Raw genomic sequence first — 14,579 nt, 5'->3', positions numbered from 1 at the left:
CAAACGTTCCGCTTTCGTCTGTTTCTTCCCGGCAGTAATACCGTGTTTACACTCGCTGTAAATTTGCTCTCCCTCGTTAAGATGCGAGCTGCAAACGGGGAAAAATGTGCTGCGGAAACCGTCCGTGAAGGTAATAATGGTAAAGGTAACGTCTCTGTTCCATCTTGCGAAACTGTGTTTAAATGACGTAAGAGTAAATAACGCGCCGTACAAACATACGATTGTTCCGTTTGGCCAAGAAATCATCGAGGTACGGAGGCGAACTGTTAAATCGTGGAAAAGCAATGTGTTTACCGTTACTATTAACGGGAGAATCATCTGTCAAATCTTCGTACTCGCTGATCACGATCGCTAGTATAACGACGACTATCTACGATGAACTGCTGACGTTGGTCGATGACACAAAACGGATATATTAAATTTCATTAACTTGCTAAGTCACGTGTGATTTTCGTTTTCAATGCATTAATGCGTAATAAAAGAGGTCGGTCTTGCATGGGAACCTATTTTTCGATATCGGTTTTTATAAGTTTACAGCAGAATCGTACATCTTTATCGTAAAACTTTGTGTTTTTTCGTTGGCCGGAACTCGTCTCAGAATTCATTCGAGATTTCTTTTGTGCCTTCGATATTCCCCTATTTGTAAATGATTATATATGACTCGAAAAAACGTTAACACTTTGCCGTATGAAAGTTATGTTAGACTATCGCCTTTCATTTCTTGTTGGATGGTTGAATTGCTTGATTTTCTTCGCCGGCTCGATGGTCGTCCATGAGAACGCAACAGAAATCGATGTCGCGTCCAGAATCTTATCACGACCTAAGAGATACTTGATTTTTCCGGAAGGTTGTAATTTTCAGGTAAATATATACATATAAATTTATAAGAAAATTCCAAATATGGCTAAATTGGTGCTTAATAATATTTCTATGTAAATTTTAAATACTCTTCTAGTTATATAAGATACGCAGCAATTAGATTTGAAATGTAATCGTGAATTGAAGCTGTAATAATAATATCACAAATTAAATTAATTATTAATTTAATACTACTAACATCTGAAAACATTGTAAGGAATTTATTGCGAAAAACCTACCTTAGCCAAATAATGAGATATCAATATCTATCTTTGATCGTATTTGACGTTTTTTTACTTATTTGATTTATTCAACAGTTTTGTTCAACTTATTGTATATATTTAAATAAATTCAAATAATGCTATATTTATTGTATATATTTAAATAAAAAGAAGAATAGTTTAATATTCATAATTATTTTTAATAATTCAAGAATTTTTCTAACGACTCTCGTCATGATTTATAAAACATTTGTAATATAAATTCCATTATATATATATATACAAAATGTATTAACATAAAACAAGTTAAAATTAATATTTCAGAATATTTTCTCACAATGTGGAACGTTCTTTAAGCCACTTTAAGCAAGATTGCATTAGGGATCTGCAGAAAATCAAACAGTCATCACGTAAATTCGGCCAAATACTTCGCAAACGTTTTGTATGCTTTTGAAATTTTATTGCCTCCTCCAGATTTCGGTACACGGATAAAGTAGAAAAGTAAAGCGCCGCTCGTGCCGCCTGCAGTCTGCGAAATTTACGCGAAAAACTGAATTTGCACGTGGATGTTTTGTGTATTTTCCAGTTAGTGTATTGTCTGACTATTGGAGCGTACGGCCGAGATGGTGATTTGGTGCTGGGACTGACAGCTGCCTTAGCCTGGGAACTTCCGAATAAGGTCAACTCAAAGATATCGAATTTGCTTCACCGTAGAAGCCGGAGCGTCGTATATCCGAAAATGGAAGCTTTCTTGCAATCGTGAGTGTCGTGCCGTTATTCCCTATTTTTCAACCAGCTTTTCGCCCGATCTTTCAACATGCATTCGAGTTGACGAGAAGCATATCGCGGTTGAATGCATCTGAAACAATTTCAAGCATCAAAAAAATCCTTTACAATCGAATAAAAATGCAAAGAGACGCGCCTTATCTGTTATTATCGAACTGTTAGATATCGATAAAAACATCGAAACGATGCGAATCAATACGATAAATATATTAGTTAGAAAAGCGATTTAATTTTATGAATGTAGCTTGCGACGCGACTCAGATAATGTCTGCATTCTTGGCGCCTTACGCGACTCGTGCGCGGTTGTTACGCATTATGAGGACGTAATTACTTTTAAGTGCGATTGCGAAACGAAATTGTTTCAAGCGTAATTGTTTTCGCGTAGCAGACGCTCCGCCGAGCTGGTCGTCAAAGTTTATGCTTTTAAATTAAATTTCATTGGCAGCATCGGCTTCGATGGCAGATCCTGCGTGATGAGGGCACTTTGCGAGGCAGGCCAGCGAGATCCTGTCCAGATAGGCAGGGGATCCTTCGTCCAGGAGCTCCTTCACGCAATTTTTACGTAAGTAAAAACCTTGATTTCCTTTAAGAGCATTGAATCTCTTTCAAAAGCTTCCAATATACACATATCTCTCACGAATTTTAATTTTAATTAGCTGATGTTTCAATTAATTAAGAAATGAATAGAGAGTTTGATTGATCGAGTAATAAGACTTCGGAATTAGGATATTTTAGTTGTATGTAACATAAACACAAAAGATCAAAACAACTAATATCAGTTAAAATATTTTTTTGTAAATACATCCTGAAATCAATTATAAAAAAACAAAACAAAATTATTTCGTTTTTAAGGGGATCCTAAAGTCTGTATTACCGACTAAATTTATTAATTTTTGCATAACATTATTTTTTCCTTTCTTACTAATTTGAAAATCCTTTTTCAAGATTAAAATATATGCATTAATATATGTGTCTATGAAAAGTGAAGCCTATGCTAAAAACAACAAAAATTATTAGTGGTTTGAAGAAATAATATGGAGTTCTTAAAATTGGACTTAGATGTCTAATTAAAATGTAATTATTATACGAAAATTTATGTGTATATGGCATGAGTGAGTGAGATATTGATGTAGTGATGTGTCAATGACATATAAATCGTCTGTAAGTGCTATTTCAATATGACTAATCGTCTTTAAGATAGCTTATGCAGCGCAATTATCATATTTTGCTGCAGTTTTAGGTAAATATATAACGCTTATGAAGTAAGTGAATCCAAATTAACTTTTACATAACAACCAAGGCGAACAGAAAAATTAAATAACTTTTAAACCAATAAGAGAATTGCGCTCAAATTTGACACAGATATTCAGATGTAGTAATAGAACAATCTATGAAATTTTGATATTTTTAGTAATATTCCGAATGTGACACATACATCTTTAAATCGAATTCCAACCGTAACTCTACGACATGCGATTCTGTTCGCAGATTGCCAAAGGATGGTGCCAAATTCGAGCGGTCGGTGGACCACGCTTACGATCGCGCATACGAAACGGGCGGAGACTGCGAACGGCTGTACCCCACGTGTCAGCACTCCATTTATGACGTGGACTTTTGAAGTTGCAGCAGAAGCTGCGACAGACCTCTCACCGCGTCGTTCGAAAAACCGCGTCGTCCCACAAAACTACAGAGTGTAAATCTGATGGGAAACTTGCGGCGAAGTTTCTCTGGCAGCCGTCCTATTCCGCGGTGATTTTTCTGCCTGATGTTACGGTGGCTTCGCGCGTCGTTTCGCGACGCATTGGACTGACGACTGATAAAACGGTCGACCTGTTGTATTGTTGGTTTATCGTTATTACAAATGTTTCAAACGTCGATCAAATGTGACTTTGTCGTTCTTTATTGAAAGAGAAGAGACACTATACGAGAATTAAATGTATCAAAATTTGAGTTTGTATGTCTGTTATTTTAAAAAAGATTATTTATTTAAAATGTATTTAGCTCGACGTATTAATTAAGTTATATTAATAATATTATCTTATTACATACAGTTACCACTGGATTAATATTTATAAGTAACGTATGACAATAATAATAATATTACGTACATTCAAAATTGATTTATGGTAGGTCTAGATAAAAAAAATCACACAATATATATGCATAAAGTATAACATGAAATATATAATCAAGATTTCATCCGTTTTTCTTACATTGCACATTCTAATGACAACTTCGCGAATATTGCATTTGGTTAATTGAATTTGCAAGTATGTCATGTATTTACATAATTTTTGATAACAATATAAAATTTTTTGCCATTATGCATGTTGAAAGGCTTTATATTGAAGAGGGCAATAAACGATTATTTAACATCAACGACAAATCCGAGATTAAATTCAGAAAGTTTGGCGCGAGGCTCTCGACCCATGAATATTCTATATCGGTCATTACATTACTCCCGCAACGTGTAATTCATTTCGGCGCGGTTTCGAATAATTTCACGACGTTTTGCATTAATAAAATGGTCACCAAGCTCTCGTCGATTTATGGTTCATTTCTGTAGAGTGCTCCGACGGAGCGTCCGACACGGTTGATTCCCTCCTACTTCTTTTTTTCCTTTTCATTGGAAATAAAATATGCCAAATATACTTTCGTAGTGTAACGAACGTCTAATCGATATGCATTCAGTGAACATTTTGCATTTCCTCGTGCGAGCTACTCCTAGTTTTCCATTCGTCGGTGTTTGTTGCGCACGAACGCGACGAACTAGTCGCAACTATAAGCACATAATTGTATTTACTTGATGAAATTCTGCCGCGTAATTACAAGCTTGTTTATTAACAATGTTTAACAAGGTAGCCCGGCGGCCACTTGACGTAATACTTTAACCAACAACCGGAAAATCCTAAGATAATGACTCGGTGTCTGTCACAACAGTACTGCCATAACACGTGGCAGTACCGCGTAAAAATTATTGTCCTCATCATGAAACTTGTAAAGAGGATATTCTCGAGCATGAAATTTTTTGCTGTAACTCGACTACGACAGATAATATTTCTAGCATTATATTACATTTGGGCGTGTATCCTGCTTTTGTTGTATTGTACTCGATATTAATTTCACGATATACATTACAATATATTTGGTCTAAATTAGATTGCTGGTATGCATCTGATTCGATAATATGCCACGTGCTCAGTTTAGTACAGTAGTTATTTTAACCGGAAATTTATCCCGAAGATAATTAAATTACAGCAACGTTTGCTGTGGGCTCTAAAAACGTATGAGGATAGTTAATAATGTTTACATAGTTAATATTATGTACATATTATTCGTGGAATGTTAGATATTTATTATGCGAGTAAATTGAAGAAAACTTGCAGTACTTTATCAGCCTTGTGCAATAAATTAAAATATGTTTAGAAAATATACATTGTATTTTATCGACAATATTTTGAATCAGGTTAATACTTAATTTAGTTCATAATTTACTTTAATGTAATCGATAACCAATTAAAATGTTAATTTGATAATTATTCTTGTAATTTGTTTAATACCACTAATTATCGTACACTGTATAGGTAATAATTTCAGGCAATTGTGATTTATTAAGTTATTATGAAAGAGATAGTCTTGCTGAACTTGAAAAAATACAATAAAAAGGAAAAATACGGTTGAAGTGATATGAACATAATAGAATAGAAACAAACAAATATAACAGAAAATAAATATAACACAATGCATTTGTATTCTATTATATTTATTTGCAATATTCTGTTATATTTATTTACTTCTATTAGTTATTTATTTCACTTCAATCGTTTTTTTTCAATTAAGATATACAATATTATATAGTCAAGAGATATATTCTCGATTTTATTATTCAGCTGTAAATTAATTTACGAAACAATGCTTTTATGCGAAGTATTTTAAGTTTGCTAAACTAATTATATTACATATATTGTACAAAAAAAAATTCAGGCAATTATGATTTAAGTATCAAATATAATTAATAAACTAAATATTAAAGCTCGATTGAGATAAATCAATACAATCAAATAATGCCTATTCGAGCCAATACAGGATGACAACGTGAAGATTGGTTTATTTAAATTAACATAATTATAATCTCAAAGCATTATTTGAATAGGTATTATTTGTATTAAATATTAAATGGACTTGTTAGACTAAAATAAATGCAAAAAAAAAACGGTCGATGAAAATGCAAATATAAATAATAGGATGCATTTGCGTAATAGGATGCATTTGCGTATTACATGAAAAATGTTTGGAGTATTAATAAAGTATGTATTTTTAAGTCCGAATGTTCTTAATTGTGTCATCTAGATCCTCAATTTAAAGGACAACATCCTTTATGCAAAATACTCGAAGTTTTCTTAAACTTTTCTATTTTTCTCAAAGGAATAAAGAACAGAGTTAAAAATTATTCTCCACTTATTCATCGTTAGAACAATAATAAAGTACCGTTGCTTTTCGACACAGACAAATACAGTTCGTTAGCGTTTGTTCTTAAGAGCAAGTAACGGTTACATGTTCAAGCCCATTCTATCGTTAGAACTAGCATTTTAGCTCCGCTTTAGAACATGAAATTTTCGTACCGCGATGCTGATTAATCGTCTCCGTCACTTTATTTTACTCGGCATTTTTGTGCGTCGCTTTGAAGAATCGACAGTGTCGTCGATGACGTTTTCGAACGACTCGCTAGTAAGATCTGGGAGAGACGTCGGAACAAAGTATCTGATATTTCCTCAAGGCAGCAACGTTCAAGTAAGATAACTTTTATTCTACACAACGACAGATGTATTTCAATAAAGAAACACTCAACTCTCTCGCGGAAATGGCGATTATTATCCTTTTCGTGTCAAGTTTCCATTTGCGATGCATAAACTTTGAAAATGTAGAGGAGTATACGTAAACGCACTTATTACACTCGTTTTCGAGATCGGGGATCCATTATTAAAATGAAATTATAATCTTCGTGCTCTTTCGTGTTTTTGTGCGAAACGCACCAGACAAGTCGATACGAGCTTACGGAAGTTTTGCTTGAGCGAAGTTGTATATTATAGTGCAACATAAACTCTCGATACAGTTTAGCTTAGGAAGTTTCATATGCTAAATGAAACGGAACTCCCTTTATGCGTAATGTTTGAAAAGACTCTAATAAGCGAAGCAACATGGAGTAATAACAAACTTTGTAAAAGGAAGGAATATATTGATCCGCATAATTAGAATATAATTAGTTTTAAATTAATATGTAAAGTCGAATATTGCCGCCGAATTAAAATGCGCACTTCGAATTGCAAATATTAAAATAATTTTTAATTTGAGTGAGGACAAATAATTAATATACTTTATAAAAGTACATTAATTAATCAATAATTAATAATTAAGAGAGAGAGAATTAAAATCAAACATTACTTATTATTTGCGATTTAAGGAAATTTAATTTAGCATTATTCTACTTGTCCACTATTATTACGCAGCTCGTCTTCTGTCTAACCATAAGCACGTATTCAAAGCCCCAAGGAATGTTTACCGTTGGTGCTACCGCCGGGCTTGCGTGGGAACTACCCTACAGAAATACTGTGCTGTACGGGAAGCCAGCTGAGGTTTATCATCGTAGGAGCAGAAGAGAGCTGTACCATAAAGTGGAGCTAATGCTAAGAACGTGAGTAAGAAAGGCGAATAAAGACAAGGAAGCCAGAGAGAGGGGCGCGCGTTTCCTCTTCTCATCTCGTATAAATTACACAACTGCGACAACTGCGCGATCTGTATACCAAAAAAAATCTTGTAAATTATTTTAATAATGTGGGAATGATGTGGAAATGTATCTTCGGACATAACGAAGAAAAATATGAATTTCTATTGTAACGATTACGACGTGCATCGTCATTCGGTAGAAAAATTGAATATTTCATCATTTTATATCGCCTCTGAGTCTACTTCATTCTCCTCTACTGATCACATCAGATTTATCCTTTTCCTCAAGTGGAAGGTCCTGATGGAAAAATGGTAATTCTATCGAATGCGAACGAAGGGTGAGACTTATTGTGAGATTTTTGTTTCAATGACTTGTTGGGCAAGTTCGCTGCTTCTCGCTTCACGAAGAAAAATAGACGCGAGCCATTATTGGAAAGCTGCCTTCTCATCTGCGTCGCGGAAAATGCTTCTGTTTCCCAAAGCGAAACGTTTCTCGTTTAGAGAGGCGGATTCGATTCGGAGAAAAAATAATAACGTGTCGGAAATTTAAAATGGGTAGTCATCCGATAACCATCAACGTAATCGACGTTTCTTTGCGCAAATTTCAAAATGGTCCCTCGTAAAGCTCCGTGTGCGTGACTGTAATAAACGTTACACTTGGATAACTCAAATAATTTCGATGAGAGACACGTGGGACGAATGTATTTCACGGCCGATGAAGCGACAGGGAAACGCTCTTAAACGGTGATTCGAGCGGCGAGCGGATTAAGCGGTGTGCTTTCATCGCTCGAGGCCGGAAAATGGTCCCGAAGAAACGACGATGATTCAGGTATAACCGACGACGTATAATACCGTAAAACCACGCTTGCTCGGTTACCCTAGTGTTTCCAGTGTTTCACCGGACATTGTTCGAGTGCTTACGGGCACATTAAGCGTGCGGATTAAGAGGCTTCTCGCAATGATCGCAACGTTTCGTGCTGTTTCCGAGGACAGCTATTCTACGTGGTGGAAATGAGACCGAAAACGGTCGGGAATCACGCAACGAGCGATCGACAAGGGAATTCCTTTGCTCTTTTAATGCAGAATTACTCTCGACATGTAAAAAAAATTAATTGAGTCGTTCTTGTACAGCGATGAGACGAAATTACAATCGTGAATCATCGAAATGAAAAAGAGCAATCGTCGGTACGTACTTTTATTGAACGCTTAATAGAAACAATTTGTTCCTTTCCGGAAACCGGGGGAATTGTTAGGAGCAATTATATTATATCCCAATTGAACTGACACTGATAATTCCATTCAAATTGATAACATGTATTTTGATGTAATTTCTGACTTAATCAGATTTTCTCGACGTTACAAACGTTTTACTGCGCTTCGCCGCGTATCAAATAAATTCAATTGTTACGGTAACCGTGACTAATATTATATGATATATGAGTGTAAACATTGAAATTTGTCTGAAATCAGCCGAAACGTTCTCGCGATCTGAATTCTAGCAATTCGAGAGGAGAAATAAGAGAAAATTGCTTTTCCGTCTCGCTGACTTAATGGTAAGCCTTACATAAAAATTGATCAATCATATTTGATTATTTTTCTGTATTTGACTATGATTGATCAATTTCATACGGCTTAAGGTTTACTATTCTTAAGCTGTGATATTCATAAATCCTGAAACGCAATAGAAATAATAAGCTTTAAGTCTCAAGAAATTGATCAATCCAATTGAACGTGAAAAGGATGATTGACTATAGTTGGTTAATTTCTTAAGGCTTAAAGGCTTGCTATATCTATTGTATTTCGGAACAAATCGTTCTTATTTCAAGACTATCTTAAGTAATGTCTTAAAACGCTAATGCGACTATGATTGGTTTATGACACCTTAAGACTGTACTTAAGATGGTATTAAGTATAAGAATCAATTATGAATATCGGCCGTAGACATTCTTAAGTAAAATATATATTGGCATCGCCCATATAACACAGAACTTGCAGAAACATTCGTAATATTTCCAACGTTTGCAATGTTACTGCAATATTATTGGAACGTTACAATGTTGCTGCAATATTATTAGAATGATCAGCTATATGGACGTTTACACAACGTTTGATTAGTCCGCTTAGCCCGTCATTCAAGATGTTTAAGATATAATGAGATTTATGAGATAGATACGTAAGGCAGAATAAGATTAGATAAAATGAACCGCTTAGATATCTATTTCATTCTATCTTAAGCATTGATCCACCATATTCAGAGCATTTCAGTGTCCAATCTCTTACTTGAGGATCTTTAGTGGTCTTTATCTTTCAGCGCCATCAAAAGCGTTGGTAATTCAATGGGAAGATATGAGTCATGGTTGTTTGATGCTCAATTGCGTCTAAAAAAAATATGCAGGATTACTCGGAGAATGTCACGTATACGTGCCATTACGATGCTTTATTTCGCGTCACGCTGGATAGCCAAACTCATCGTTGGAATCCCGCGGTTCTATATACGCCCGAGACATCTTCGTCGAGTAATCCACGGAAGTAAAGGTGGTCGTTATTCATTTTGATTACGTGGGATTGTTGCTTCATCCGTCATCATGTGCAAATACAAAAGAGTTGCAAGAAGAGTCTTCTCTCTCTTCCTTTTTATTTCCACCATCAATCCGTTCATCTTTCTGTCAGAACTCTATCAAAATTGTCGAATATAAAAAATTCTAAATCTGACGTCAATATATCGTCACATTTCATCAATATTATTATGATCCAGCCAATCAAAACTCACAGCGAGATCCAGTCTGACGAACTTCGGCAATTCGGATATTAAGGAAATATAATCTATCTAGAGAATTTGTCCCGTCAAATTTGAGACATAAAATACCACCCCTAGTTCGTCGATCACGTACGTGACGGTGAAATTCCCTTCCCGACATAAATCAACCGTTTTGCTTAACTGGACCAAGGACTGTCGGATAGACACGTACCCTACGTTCGCCACAGTGGCAACCCTCAATTGAGATATATTTTCCCGCCAACTGCAGACGCGCGTTATACACACCAGTAAAGTTTCAGTTAAGAGTCGAATTGTGGGGGGGTTAATCCGGGGATGACAGAAGCGGCGGTTACTCTAATTTAAATTGCACAGAGCTGTAGCGTAATTGCCGGTATTTGCTCACCGTGGGAGAGGGTATGCGGACCGAAGGAGACTACGATGCTCGGTTGTTTAGCAGATGTGCGGCGAGGAGCGAGGAGGAACTCATTGTAAACCACCCCGGGTTCACAGTGCCGCTCGATTTCGTGGTTGGTAATATCAACACGCGGTCCCCTCCCTTTTAACCTCCGGTATTATCGCGGACTTAATGAATGAACCGCTGGCTCTTGGCGAGCTCGACAACGATAACGAGGATGATAATGATAAACGATCTTTGTTCCTGCTGCTCTGAATCTTTGTCATCCCATCATATCTCACCTTCTGTCCTTCGTGAAGTCAGGGGAAGGACGGCAAGGCCTGCGTTCTCAAAGCAATCTGCAAGGCTGCCGGGCGTAGGCGCGAAGACGTCGGGAAGGGAAGCTTTCTAGAGGAAACCCTGCACTCTATATTCACGTAAGTCGTGAATTAAATTAACTCTCTAACAATGAGGTTTTTTAAAGGATATATGTGATAAGATCGGATCTAACACAGTGCTCTGTTTTGCTCATTTTTCATCTAATAAAAAATGGAAAAATAATAATATGAATATAATATATTATATAATAAGAATAAATAATAATACTTCTTCCTCTATTTATTTGTAGATGAAAAAATACACATAAATGAAGAAGGTTAAATTCGATCAAAGCGAATATTAATGCCCTAATAATACTTTTGAATAAATCTTACAATTTCCAGGAAAAAATATAATAAAGTTTAACTTTTACGGACTTTAAATAATTGTGGTAAAACAAAAAATGTTTTAATTGACGAAACTGTAGAATCACATTCCATCCCGACCTTATTATTAAAGGATTAAATTAGATTTTGATGTCATTTGATGTTCTTTATAGATTTTTCACTTTACTATCATCATTAAGACTGAAAAAGACGTATACTAGCTATTAAGTAAAATAACAAATTAATGATTGCAGTCTGCCTGGAGGATGGTACAACATCGATCCGATGACCGAATACGAGCGAGCGTATCACTTGGGCGAAAATTGTGACGAGATGCACTCCAAGTGTCCAGGTGTCTTTTGAATTGCTGCAATCAAGCGTGATCGTTTTACGCGGGCACGAAACGAGCAGTCACGAAGAACTCTCTTTACTTTTTCCAGCCCTTCAAATTACTAGAGCGTCTGAATTGCACACTCACAAACGGGCTCAGATTTATACAAGCAAATTAAAATAAATATTAAAATGCTGTTTTATCTTAAGCAGCATAAAAAGATTTGTACAGATAATTATAATTATAGCAAGCTACTGATGAAATTTTTTGCAATTCCAATTTATTCAAATATAAAAATGTTTGAATAGTTAATAGAATTTTTTTGTAACTACCATAATTATGAATGAAAAATGTAAAAAAATCCATCAGAGCCTACATCAGTTGTTCGGATGCACAGAAAATTCTTTATTTTCGTGTGAATATAACAAAACAAATAAGATATACGTTTTCACTCTTCAATTCGAGTCCTTATCAATATAAAATATAAATCGAAATTACATAAGTGACGCAAATTCCAAGTTGATGATTCCCGACAATTTAGTTCATTCTTTTTTCACGAAAACGAAAAATTAGAAAGTTATTAAAATCATTTGTCTGAATTTTAATTATATCAATCAGAATTATCAACATGATTTTGATTGGGAAAATATCAAGATATTAGACGAGGAAAAGGTACTTAAAAAAAGTTAAAATTTGATTTTGAAAGCGATCCATATAAAATCCATACAACAGAAACAAAGTTTGAATTTACAGAATGATACGTATTCTTTAAACCCACTATAGATGAATTTGTTTACGGAATGACGTTAATTTTACCCTCTTTTGTTCTTATTTTTATTTTTATTTCAATAACTACATGACTTTATTATTTTGACTCTCATTGTATCTGTGACTATCGACACCACAAGATCTTTACATCGAGTCGCGAAAAAACGCTTATATGTAAGTTGATATAAAATTCAGTAAGTTGATTAAAATTGAGACAAATGATTTTAATAATTCTCTAATTTTTCGTTTTCGTGTTTCTTTTGAATGGCTACAAATCTGATAATCTGATGAGCGATGTGATTCTACTTAGTGATGCAATGTATATGACTTCAGTTTTATTTTATGTAAGTTTTTATATTATTTTTGTATAAGTGTTAATATTTTTGATAATCATTGGGCTATTCATTACATAGCTAATTTGGCATTTGGATAAAGAAGAACAAATTGAATTGTCGAGAATCATCAACTTGGAATTTGCGTTATTTATATAATTTCGATTTACAAGTATATATTTTATATTGATAAAGACCCGAATTGAAGAGTCGAAACGTATATTTTATTCATTTTGTTTCATTCATACGAAAATAAAGAATTTTCTGTGCATCCGATCAACTGATGTAGACTCTGATGGATTTTTTTATATTTTTCACTGATAAATTCTTTCGAGCCTCATTTTATATATTTGTTCATAATTATAAAATTAAAACGTTAATTTTAGTTTTACTTAATTATGTGAGAAATTATCAATAACAAATATATCGAAAAATGATGAAATGGCGAAAAGATAAATTTAATGCATAAGGCAATAATTTAAATTTGTATAAACAATGATTTGTTACTTCAGAATGCATTTTTAAAAACATCCGTCATAAATTTCATTTGTCAGGAATTAATCTATTTATGTCGTGCATTAATCTATTGGGCCTGTCTGTCTCTTTCTGCACAGTCACAAGCCGTGATTTCTTAGAATTGAAGCATTTTGAGTAGCTGCCGCGCGGGTTTTTTGTTGAGAAGAAAGGAGGCAAAATATCGCGGTGTAAAAGCAAATAATATAGTAACCGTAGCTACGTGATAAGATCGACAACTATGTCGACAACAATGACGTCAGCAATTCAAATTATGCAGTCGACGTCATTCTTGGAATTTCCTTGTGACTATCAAATTGCTTGAATTACAGTAGAACTTTTAACGCAAAAAGGAAAGAAAGAGAAAGAGACAAAAAAGGGGAGAGAGAAAGAGAGAGAAAGAGAGAGGACTCTTAAAAATACAAATTACTATACTTTAGAAATTATTCACTTGTTAATAACAATATTTGTGAACAATAATATTGACCGGAAAACAAATATTTTTAAATAATAGCAATGTAATATTGTAACATTATTTTTCCCGGAAGACTATTAATTTTTGCAAATACAATACATAAGGAAATATTAATCCTCAATTAATTTGAAATAGACATTTACTCCAGAATTTTATAACAAATTATTCCATGCTAATTATTTTCTCAAAGCCATTATCTTTGAAACAATAAATGTTAATTACAAATACTTTGTATAATCTTACGAAAAGCTACTATCAACGTACGTGAAGTTTCGGATAGATTCCACTGCAGTGATACAACGCGACGTCAGTGCCAACATTCCGACTGGGAGGCTTCAACTTCGGGGGATTACGATTTCGCGAATTGACGACAACTCGCACTAATGACACACGATGTAAACTCGGCAACCGCAGCTGACGTTCTCAGGAGGGGAATTGCATTACAGCTTACCATCACCATACGTGCAAACAGGATGTAATGCAATCGTCGTAACGTCGCATATAGCGAGACAACACTCGACAGCATCACGGATGTCTCGGTGTTGTGGAAGTGCACGCCGCGTGGCTGTGAGAGAGGCACCCGTGTATATTATTCCGCGAATATGTGATCTATTATTGTAAGCTGAACAGACAAGACCGCGTCTACTGGTTTCCTTAATGAAGAATCAGACTGTTTACCCGAAATGGACTTCGGAACAGCGTTAGAAGTCGCGTA

General features: G+C 34.8%; 2 protein-coding genes across 2 annotated transcripts; both read left to right on the top strand.

The window, feature by feature from the left end:
* Nucleotides 1–293: 293 nt before the first annotated feature.
* Nucleotides 294–5,401, top strand: LOC105143705 (uncharacterized). Its single transcript, XM_011052163.2, has 4 exons — nucleotides 294–861; nucleotides 1,666–1,838; nucleotides 2,311–2,427; nucleotides 3,354–5,401. The coding sequence occupies exons 1-4, from the start codon at nucleotides 688–690 to the stop codon at nucleotides 3,481–3,483; spliced, it is 594 nt and encodes a 197-aa protein (XP_011050465.1). The 5' UTR covers nucleotides 294–687; the 3' UTR covers nucleotides 3,484–5,401.
* Nucleotides 5,402–6,270: 869 nt separating this feature from the next.
* LOC105143706 (uncharacterized) lies at nucleotides 6,271–11,988 on the top strand. Its single transcript, XM_087412035.1, has 3 exons — nucleotides 6,271–7,557; nucleotides 11,062–11,178; nucleotides 11,700–11,988. Exons 1-3 carry the CDS (start codon nucleotides 7,418–7,420, stop codon nucleotides 11,806–11,808), a joined length of 366 nt encoding a protein of 121 aa, XP_087268161.1. The 5' UTR covers nucleotides 6,271–7,417; the 3' UTR covers nucleotides 11,809–11,988.
* The last annotated feature ends 2,591 nt before the right edge of the window (nucleotides 11,989–14,579 follow it).

This window comes from Acromyrmex echinatior, chromosome 12 (genome assembly GCF_024713525.1).
Source record: "Acromyrmex echinatior isolate Ae372 chromosome 12, ASM2471352v2, whole genome shotgun sequence".
In the NCBI taxonomy this organism is placed as follows: Eukaryota; Metazoa; Arthropoda; class Insecta; order Hymenoptera; family Formicidae; genus Acromyrmex; species Acromyrmex echinatior.
Note: the sequence above shows the minus strand (reverse complement) of the source record. Positions and strands in the feature narration are given on the sequence as shown.